This window comes from Lucilia cuprina, chromosome 3 (assembly GCF_022045245.1).
Source record: "Lucilia cuprina isolate Lc7/37 chromosome 3, ASM2204524v1, whole genome shotgun sequence".
In the NCBI taxonomy this organism is placed as follows: Eukaryota; Metazoa; Arthropoda; class Insecta; order Diptera; family Calliphoridae; genus Lucilia; species Lucilia cuprina.
Window position 1 is genome coordinate 44,787,270 of NC_060951.1, and position 11,483 is coordinate 44,798,752.

Here is an 11,483-nt window from a genome sequence, read left to right on the forward strand (position 1 = left end):
TAGACTAGACTATAGACTAGACTATAGACTAGACTATAGACTAGACTATAGACTAGACTATAGACTAGACTATAGGCTAGACTATAGACTAGACTATAGGCTAGACTAAAGACTATCTTTTGCTTAAAAGTACCACCAATAATTGAATAAATCATCTGACATTTGTGGATTTTAATTTAAATAAATACAAACTACAACAATATGATTTCCAAACACACACGCTAATATTTATTTTAATAATAATATTTAAAACAAGCAGCAGCATTTGCGCAAAGTATGAATTTTAAATTTAAAACAAAAAAGCAAAACGTATAATACGTTGAGATTATTAAACAGGGGGAGAATTCAAATAAATAACTACAACAACAATATCAACATAGAGAAATAACAACAAAAAAACATTCAAAAAAGTACTCATACAGGCAAATGACAAGCTTTGCAAACTTTATTTAGTTAAAAACCAATGTTTAGTTAAGTTTGGAACGTGTAACCGTTAAAACGTACTTTTTCGCACGGAAGTAAAATAAACAAAAAATAAAACGACACAACACTAACCATTAGCTCGAACAACGAACAACGATCAACAGCAACGGTAACTTCTGCTTCCAACAAAAGTGCACAGAAAAATTTTGTTTTTGTTACTGACTTAACGTGTAAACGTATGCAAATTTTGGGAAAAAAATAAAAAATATTAATTGAAACTATCAAAAAAGAAGAATAACATAAATATTAATGCAATAAAACTTTTAATTTCTGAAAAGACAAATAGAAATATAAAAACAACAAAAGAAGCATTTAAACACAATATGGCTTTTAAATTTATTATTTTGGCCCTTATGGTGTCTTATGGTAAGTACTCCCCTTTCTCCCTGCCAACAAAACAAACATATGTACATACATATACATATATTTACTGAAATTCTTTTAAAGTAAAAAAGAAAAAATTATAAAAATTAAATTAAAAAAAATATTTCTTAAAGAATAATATTTGTCTACATAGTGTTATGGTCAATTGGTTTAAGGCAAGTTTTACTTTCAAAATTACTCGTACTAAACTGCTAACTGCTAGCCAGCAGTAATACCCCGCTACCAATTCCATTCAAAAAACCAACAAAATTTATGACTTAATTATGCCAATATTGTGTGGCCAGGCAGTGGTAAACCAACAGTAACTGCAGTAGCCATTATTTGTTAACTATGTTACCAATTCTTTTTTTTCTATATTAGCAATCAATTACCGAATCATATCAATTGTTAAGTTACCTACTTTCGAGTAAGCATTATTATGCATTTATTTTTTTATATATTTTTTCAATTTGTTACATATTCTTTTTAGTTTTTGCGTTTGAAATTAGATTGTTCGCTTTAGTGCAAGAAGGCGGGGTATTTTGGTTTTTAATAGCAAAACTGCTTAAATTTTTAGTTACTTTTCGTTGTTGTTTGAAATTAAACATTCTATTTTTTTTTTGTGCATAATAAAAAAAACTGGGAATAATTTAGTAGATTGTAAAATAATACATATTTTTGTGAAAAAAATTGTACGGATTTCTTTTGCATATGAAATTAATCTTGTTAAGAAATTTGTTTTACATTTATTGTGGAATGATTGTAAATTAAAATAAATTACTTTAATAAAAAACTGATATCAAATTAGCTTAAAAAGAAAGAAGTTTGTTGCTTAAGTCTTTTGTTTTTACATGAGTACATTCGCTGTTATGTAAACAATGAATGTATAATTCCTCATTTTTCTGTCCAAACTTAGAATCATACCATTAAGACACATCTTCATCTTCTTTGAAAAAGTTTAGATAAGTTTTTCATACTTTTATACCCTACACCATTCTGCATTGGATTTTTTAAACTTAAAGTAATTTTCTGAGTCGGATAAGTCAAGTCAGCCCGTTTTTCTTTCTGTAGATCTCAATTTTTATGATAATTTGATGAAATTTTTCACTTAATCGGCCCATTTTTTAAATTAATAAATTATAAGAGATTAGAGATTTTAGCTAATTTCTCAATTGAAAAAGTTATTTAAGGATCTACAGGTGATCATAAAGATTTTGAATTCAGATAAAAAATATATGTTATTTTTTAATTTTAACGTTTTACAAGAAGCTGCAGCTGGATTTAGAGTTTCTCATATAAAATCAATATTGTGTAAAATTAAAAGCGATTACAGATTTTTTGATTTAATTTAAGATTTTACAGCCGACATTAGGTTTTTCTTATAAAGTAAAAATTTTCATTTAAAAATTATTCCTTAATATCTAATTTTATATATCTAGGTTCAATAATTAAGAATATCGAAAATGTAGACATTTGTATGATGAAAAAGTCGAAGATTATTGCTACATAATGTAAAAAGTACCGAAAAATTCACTCTTAATGGCTTTTACTTATTCCAGCAAAATCTTCAATCAATTAGAACTCTGAATGGTTTAGGTAAGGTTGATAGGAGGATGTATACTACATCAAATCCGAAGAATCAAATCCGAAAGAAACTCAGTTTCCTGAACGTAATTCATATGAATCTTCTAATCCGTGTTTGTCAGGAATGTTAAGATACTTGGATATAACTTCGACTTCCAGAGTTTCACTGTCCTCTCCACATGCTCTACATGCATCGGAATCCGCACGTCCTATTTTGCATAGATGTGCTCGTAATCATGTGTGTCTACTCTGAATATGTACTATCATACTTGTTTATTTTGAGGATATTTTTCGTTTTGCTCTCATCAGGGTCACCCCATAGGATCTTCGTGGTTCTACCCACGGCTGTTGGTAAATATTTACGCATTCCGGTATTACTCGTACTTCTGCCTATAAGCTTATGTTATGATTTGGTAAACGGTGGTATATTTCTTCTTCTTCAATATAGAACCCAAGCCCCATTTAACAACCCCTCCCCCCCAATTTAGAGCCATCCGTGTAACATCGGATTGCACTTTTTGTCTAGAACAGCCCACAAGATTATTGAAGCATAAGCTAGAATTGGTCTAATTACACTTTTATAAAGCCAATTTGTCATAGTAGGGCTAAGACCCCATTTCATGCCTATAGTTTTCCTACATATCGCCCAGCACCAAGTACCAAAAAGTTCTTTGTACTAAAATTTCAAATAACATTTACTTTTTTATATTTTCCCAATCCCTTCTAGAATGTTATAGACAACTAAAAAAGTATCAGCTAAAGAACAAAATGTACCTAAAAGTTTTATAGGTTCTTATTTTATATTTCTAAGATCAATATTATAGAAAACTGCAAAAGTACCAATTTAAAAACGAAAAAGTACCAAAATATCGAAAAAGCTTTTGGTACTAAAGTTACAAATAACATTAAATTTTTTTATATTTTCCCCTTCCTGCATAATCTATCTATCGTACAATTTTCCATTACTGATTTTGGCAATAAAAAATGCGAACAACATACAACTTTATATATAAAGTTGTTCTTGTTCTATTTTATTTTTATAATTAAACTAATTAAGTACAAGAACAACAGTTATTACTAAGTATATAAAGCTGTATGTTATTTTTAGAGGTTATCTCGGATTTTCGCTCATATTGCTATTTATTGACCGATTTTGTTAAACTTAAATGGACATCTTCTCGAAAGCTTGTCTAAGAGAATTATTGAAGATTTGGATCACGAAGATATCCGGAATTTTTAGACAAACTAACACACGGACTAACAGGGGTGTGAAATTATAATAAGTTTCGATCATCTTAATGTAAATCGGTTTAGTAAATGCAAATTTTATACTCAAATTTTTAATAGAACTTCACCTTGGCACAACATCAAATTCAAATAATTTGTTATTCATCTTCAAAATTGCGACTTTAGACATCGCTAAAGCTGATAAGAATTGACGTCTTTGTGTCACATATATGTATACATATGTGTATATATATCTAAAGATTTTTTTCCTTTGAAAGAAAATCAAACATTCGAAAATATCTTCCAGTATTATAAAAAACATGGGTGGTATTTAAAGCTTAAAATAAAGCTTTACTTTAGTTCATAAGTCTATGTCTGATCCCACAATTTGTAACTATTAATTTCAAGTATGTTGCCTAAGTCTTTTGTTTTTCTAATGTATTTTACAAAAATATCAAGTAAAACACAGCTGTTTTTTTTAACAAAAGTAAAGTCAGCTAAACTCTGCTTAAGTAGGAAAGGTGTTGAGTTGTAGTTTTTTAAATTAAAAATTAATTGCAATAAGATTTAACATTTTCATTCTTAACTCTTTAGTCATAGTCATACCTCATACATTAAATATTGAACTATATACCTACATACATATGTACGTATATTAAAACAATTATAATAAAAAGCTTTTGATTTTATAATAAATACAAACTTGTTTTTTTTTTTAATATATAAAAAATAATAACAAGCTGTGGTTATATTTTTACATAATTTTTATCTTAGTTATTGTTCTTTGGTTGGAAAAAACTTCAGAAAACAAAAACGTTAAACAACTTTTTTCTCCACTTAAAAACTTAAAAGTAATAATATGATCTGGTTTCTAATTCTGTTGTGGTTGTGTTTTATTTTTAACTGTTGTTTTTGTAAATATATCTAATTTTTTTTTTCTAAACGGCCTTTACTTGTTGCTAGAGAATAGATTTGAGCCGCGAATTTAAAATGTTTATTGTGTTTTAAACTTAATCTAGTTTTTTTCTTGAATTTAAAATGTTAAAAGACTGGTTTCTTTTTGATTTTTTCCTTTCGATTTTAAAAAAACAGCGACAGTGTTAAAAAATTTAGCAAAAAACAAAAAAAGCACAACAAGTAACAGTGCTAAATAAGGCTATAACGACTCATATATACCCTTCTAACGAAAGTATAATTTATTATAAATATATGGGTTGTACAACTTTAAAAGAAGATGCACTATTTGTCTTTTGTGTGGATCAGAAGTGGTGGGACAGAAGACAAAAATCTGCCTAGCGAGCGTGCCATGATGAAAGAGTTTCTAAAAGAGATATCTTTTTGGTACCTTTTCGCTCTTTAAATGGTACTTGTTTAACTTTTTATAATTATGAACCATGAATAATAAAATTTCATTGGTAGAAGTAAATAAAAATCTATAAGAACGGACTGTTTTGATACTTTTTAAGTATGTAGTGTCGAAATTAAGTAAGAACCGGAAAAAAGAGAACTTTTTGGTATTTTTTTATAAAAAAGGTATTTGTTGAATTTTCTATAATATTTTCTTAATATACTCTAGTTTAATTCTATTTAATAGTCAATACAGTCTAGTCTATAGTCTAGTCTATAGTCTAATCTATAGTGTAGTCTATAGTCTAATCTATAGTCTAGTCTATAGTCTAATCTATAGTCTAATCTATAGTCTAGTCTAGTCTATAGTCTAGTCTATAGTCTAGTCTATAGTTTAGTCTATAGTCTAGTCTATAGTCTAGTCTATAGTCTAGTCTATAGTCTAGTCTATAGTCTAGTCTATAGTCTAGTCTATAGTCTAGTCTATAGTCTAGTCTATAGTCTAGTCTATAGTCTAGTCTATAGTGTAGTCTATAGTCTAGTCTATAGTCTAGTCTAGTCTAGACTTTTGGTGGAAAAAATTGTGCAAATTAAAATCGTATTGACAAACATATTTTATATACCCTTTTCACAAAGGTGAAGGGTAGGTAAAACAATATACAAATTAGCTGAATAAATATTCAATTTTTTTCAATACTATTTAGAAAAACGTCACAATTTTGCTTTACATATATATGTATATGCATATATTAATTTTTTTATATTTATATTATTAAATTTCAAATAAATATGAAAAGAAAAGTGTTAATACCATGACATTTTTTTCAAATTTTACCATAAATTCTGTTATCTGTTACCTTATATAAAACTAAGTATTTTGAAATTCTTTTAGAAAAGAAAAACAATCATTTTAATAGACATAAATTTAACATGCAACAAACACGAACAAAATAAACCATAATATTTTATGGTTATAACATTCACTTGACCATAAATAGTATTCTCGGTCGGAAATATTCATGTTTATGTGTGTTTTTTTATGTGCCGAATAGTTATTAAAAACTAAAAAAAGAACTACAGACCAATAATATTATAGATTTCAGATTTTATGTCATTTTTGTTTTCAATTTACACACTGTTGTATAGAATATTAAATATTTTTTAGTATTTCTTATTTTCTGTATATTTATTTTGCAATAAATATTCAACTCTAGTTAATTTTTACTATTATTTTTTTTTAGCAAATGGTTAAAAATTAAAAAAAAAACTAAATAAATTCCCATGACTAATAATTTGTTTGCCCTTCATTTGAAATGCTTAATTTATTATTTTAATTGTAAATAAAACTTGTTTAAATATGGGCAATTGTTTAAAAAAATTATAGAAATTAAAATTGTTAAGTTTTATACAGACATTGTATAAATTGATTTATATCAACCATTTGGCTGATCCTTTAACAAGATTAGTATGAATGCTTAATTATTATACAATAAATAGGTATTAATTTTATTATAAAAACTTACCAATTTATATGATTGCATCAACACTAATATATAATTTCAAGATTTTTCTGAAATGATAAAAAACAAGAAGTGTTATAAAAATCAGATTTTTATTGTTAGTAAATAAATTTTAATTAAACTTAAACATTATCAACATAAGATGGTCCCATAATAAAATATTTAATATGAGATTCTTAAAAAGAAAACATTTTTTTGTTTTTGTTTTGACGTCCTCATTTGGTGGTCTTTTTCATCCTTTTGAGAACGGTCTACCACGCTCCCCTGAACTCCAGTGGCAATTTTTATACATAACTTTGCCGGACCATGTACAAGCACTTTGCTGAAGTACTCGAGCTATTTAATCTTTTGATAAGTAGCCCTGTTGCAGAATGACAGGCAACATGGACTCAAATCCAATGCACACTCCGACAAGGGGGATAACCCCAATATGAGGTGAAGTCAATCATCCGAATATACAATCATTAAAAATTGTATTATTTAAAATGCAATCCCCATTCTGAGATAGCCCTGTTGTTTCGGCAATTACCCAACAAAATGAATCAGGATCACCCGTTTTATGAACTGATCTATGTGACAAATAATGTTGGAATTTCCAAGATCAACTGAACCCAATCATTGCCCCGATAGTTAGGCGCATAGCATGATATATACTTTTGACATAGCAACAGCACAGAGAAACATCCCCGAAGCTAAAAGGCATACTAAATCAGTACTAATCTCCAATATATGGAGACATTCCCGATCTTTTACCAATTTACGAATCTGTTTTATTTCCAAGATCTACGGGATGACAGGCAACCATTAAAAGCTAACCTAAAACTTCACCAGCATATACCGGCGTCCCACTACACGATCGGTACGAAATATTGGTCGGGTTCAGGAAACCAGCATACACAGACCTGTTCGAAGAGAGAATTATCCAACAGTCGTAATTCAGGTCTGAGTTGGGGAACAACTCTCGCGTCATCGCGATTATTTCTTAAACACGTTCAGGCTTGTGTTTGTTGCCTGGCTTTCGACAGTTTTGCGTCTCGCTCGCACTGGTGTAGTATATTACTTCACATAACTGTTCAAAGTTATATGTTGTCTACATTAACCTCGTGCTTTCGTATCACCTCAAGTGAGGTTATGTTTTATTGGTGGATACCATAGAATACTCAAACGTTTATACCCTGGTGGAGACCATTAAACCTCAACTGTTTATACCCTAGTGGAGATTATTAAAACTCTTGAAATTTACTGGTGGAGTACCATTCAAAACTCAAATTTAACTTAAGTTTTTAAAGGTTTACAGCTTCCTATATGAAGATATAGGTCGACTTGAAGGATTCCCTTTAGGCCAACGTGGGACACCCTGGCATTTTGCTTATGAGCTTGGCCAGCAATTCAAATAATCAAAAAGAAAAAGAGAATTATCTAATTTATTAGGTATAGGATATAACAGTCCTTAAACCAATATTCTTTCCCAGCAATTTTAGGTATTAAACTACAGTCACTACGTGGATCCCGAAGAAACCTCTACCAACTGACCAACCAGGACAAGTCCTGCGGGCAACTGGCCACCCGTAGTATCAGATTATCTAGTGCTCTGGTTAGACCTCATGCCAAATCATTCCAAGGCGAAACCGAGGATACATTTGACATCACTAGTTTATAGTCCCGGCAGACTAGGAGTATTGGTAGCATCACTTTACCCCGGGATTGCAATAACATCAAGGCGATGATTTCGCCAGGGGGAACCCTACTGTTGACAATGTACACACTGAAAAAAGCCATGCCTAATATATACGAAAAATGTAGTACATTGTATGAATCGTTCGTTGTTTCGCACCACGAAATTCTTTCGTAATATATACGAAATTGTACAAAATATTTTAGTATACTTAATGCAAAATATTCTTGAAAAAATTAATTTAAATAAATTGAAAAAAGGGAATTTTGAATAAATATGGTAAAATTTACGAAATATTAATTTATTCAAACATTTTTGTTCATTTTAAAATAAATTTTCTAATTTTAGTTCAAAATTATTCTTCACACGAATTTTCAATTTCTTTTATGAAAATAATTCGAGAATAATATTATATATACTTTTTCTTAAATTTTATAAAAATGTTGTAGTTTTATTTAATCATAATATAATTAATAATATTATGTTTAATTTCGCTATAATTTAAGAAAAAAATATTACGAAAGGCTTTCGTACTTTCGTAAAAATAGAAAAGGGTTTTATTAAATAATATTTCGTATTATACATGAAATTTTTGTAAATATTACGAAAATAGAAGTAAGGAAATTTTTTTTCGTAAAGTTGAGCATGAATTATTTTCAGTGCAGATTTGTCTTCAGGAAATTTTATAAAATTAAGTTCCATACAAATTTTATGAAACCAAAAAAATTTACAAACGCATCGCTAAAGAGTTTCATTCATGGATTTCTGTATATATTTTTTGTTCAACTCTTAAAACCCACAACATTTTCAAATAGTTACGTCACTTTAAAATGCAAAAAAAAAACACAAACTTGTTTAACTTTCGTGCATTTAACTGTAAATAAAATTAAATAACTATTTAATACTTGATAATTGCAATTGTGAAGATGAGCAATTTCGAAAACCCGTTTAACATCTCGCTGAATATGAATAATGGTAATGGGTGTTTGTGTAGACACTGTCAGCAAGAAATTTCAACTACGTGTGTATTGAATGACATTTTTTTGGCTCTGTCAGTAGTATTTCTCATGCCGATTTATTAAGGAAACCAAAACTAAAAGCAATCTAAAAAGATGCTCATGACTGTCGGGATTTTTCGTAGTATTAAAATGTATGTTAACGAAAACAAAAAAAAATACTTCCGATATTTTTATCTTGATTGTAAAATTTTCACACACAAATATTGTCTGCTTAAAAATTAAGTTCCTGTTTGTGAAGACGATGTTTAATTTTATATTCAGTGGGTTAGTTTGCTGAAGTGTTTATACCACATTTAAGAGTTTTATGTATTGTATGCGTGTATGTACCTATATGGAAAATATTATATAAATTTTAAAAGTCCTTGACCTTATACAGCAATAGTAAAAAAAAACTAAAAATTAAAAACATATTTTCAATTTTTTCTCTCTTCAGTTCACTGTGTACCCGTCGAATCGATTGAATGTCCCGAGAAATATGGCGTTCAGGCTTATGCCCATACCGAACATTGCGATCAATTCTTTTTGTGCACCAATGGCACTATAACTTTGGAAACATGTGAAAATGGTTTATTGTTCGATGGCAAGGGAGCTGTACACAATCATTGCAACTACAATTGGGCTGTCGACTGCAAGGGCAGACAATGGGATCGTATGTTGTTAAAAATGAATTCATTAAACTTTTTTATAATATAATTAATTTTTGTATTGTAATGCATTTTTTTAGCTACACCCATTTCAACACCTGGTTGTGAGTATCAATTTGGTATTTATCCCGTTTCGAAAGAATGTTCAACCACCTATATTAAGTGTGCCCATGGTGAACCAATTGAACAAGAATGTGATGCTGGTTTGGCTTATGATGAACGTATACATGGCTGTAACTGGCCCGATCAATTGTTGGAAACTTGTAATCCAGAAGGTAAGTTACTTTAGGGCTATTTTGTTAGATCAGTTCTACATCGATTGTAATTCAGTTATAGTTCTAGTTCAGTTTTAGCTCAGTTCTAGTTCAGTTCAAGTTCAGTTCTAGTTCAGTTCTAGTTCAGTTCTAGTTCAGTTCTAGTTCAGTTCTAGTTCAGTTCTAGTTCAGTTCTAGTTCAGTTCTAGTTCAGTTCTAGTTCAGTTCTAGTTCAGTTCTAGTTCAGTTCTAGTTCAGTTCTAGTTCAGTTCTAGTTCAGTTCTAGTTCAGTTCTAGTTCAGTTCTAGTTCAGTTCTAGTTCAGTTCTAGTTCAGTTCTAGTTCAGTTCTAGTTCAGTTCTAGTTCAGTTCTAGTTCAGTTCTAGTTCAGTTCTAGTTTAGTTCTAGTTCAATTCTAGTTCAACTCTAGTTCAGATCGATTTCAGCTCTAGTTCAGTTCTAGTTTAGTTCTAGTTTAGTTCTAGTTTAGTTCTAGTTCAGTTCTAGTTCAGTTCTAGTTCAGATCTAGTTCTAGTTCAGTTCTAGTTCAATTCTAGTTCAGTTCTAGTTCAGTTCTAGTTCAGTTCTAGTTCAGTTCTAGTTCAGTTCTAGTTCAGTTCTAGTTCAGTTCTAGTTCAGTTCTAGTTCAGTTCTAGTTCAGTTCTAGTTCAGTTCTAGTTCAGTTCTAGTTCAGTTCTAGTTCAGTTCTAGTTCAGTTCTAGTTCAGTTCTAGTTTAGAACTGTAATATTTTCAGTTCTAGTTCAGTCCTACTTCAGTTCTAATTCAGTTCTGGTTCAGTACTAGTTCTGATTTTGTTCAGTACTAGTTCAGTTCTAGTTCAGTTCTAGTTCAGTTCTAGTTCTAGTTCTAGTTCAGTTCTAGTTCAGTTCTAGTTTAGTTCTAGTTCAGTTCTAGTTCTGTTCTAGTTTAGAACTGTAATATTTTCAGTTCTAGTTCAGTCCTAGTTCAGTTCTAATTCAGTTCTGGTTCAGTACTAGTTCTGATTTTGTTCAGTACTAGTTCAGTTCTAGTTTAAATTAAATTACATAAAAACTAATGTTTCCTGTTCTAAAAACTAAATTTCAGCTGTTGTTGGCTTCAAGTGCCCAACTAAAGTTGATGGTCCAGCTGCCCGTTTCTGGCCTTTCCCACGTTTCCCTGTACCCGGCGATTGTCATCGTTTAATCACTTGTGTCGAAGGACACCCTCGTCTTATTACCTGCGGCGAAGATAAAGTGTTCGATGAAACCACTTTGACCTGTGAAGATCCCGAAGAGGCTCATTCAAAATGTGGTGGTGGTTTTGGAAAATAAACTTCTTACTCTTGAAAAACTTTTACTTTTTTCTTTAAAAAAAAATTTAACAAC

General features: G+C 29.8%; 2 protein-coding genes across 2 annotated transcripts in view; one reads left to right on the forward strand and one right to left on the reverse strand.

Annotated features, from left to right (window-relative positions):
* LOC111680665 (cytoplasmic dynein 1 intermediate chain) overlaps nucleotides 1-6,547 on the reverse strand; it is a 54,525-nt gene extending 47,978 nt beyond the window's left edge. The window contains exon 1 of the mRNA XM_046946774.1: nucleotides 6,528-6,547. The gene's annotated coding sequence lies outside the window, so the exon portion shown is untranslated. The remainder of the gene's footprint in view (nucleotides 1-6,527) is intronic.
* Nucleotides 460-11,464, forward strand: LOC111680660 (protein obstructor-E). The gene is made up of 4 exons (XM_023442342.2): nucleotides 460-849; nucleotides 9,652-9,867; nucleotides 9,943-10,137; nucleotides 11,203-11,464. The coding sequence occupies exons 1-4, from the start codon at nucleotides 807-809 to the stop codon at nucleotides 11,427-11,429; spliced, it is 681 nt and encodes a 226-aa protein (XP_023298110.1). The 5' UTR covers nucleotides 460-806; the 3' UTR covers nucleotides 11,430-11,464.
* The last annotated feature ends 19 nt before the right edge of the window (nucleotides 11,465-11,483 follow it).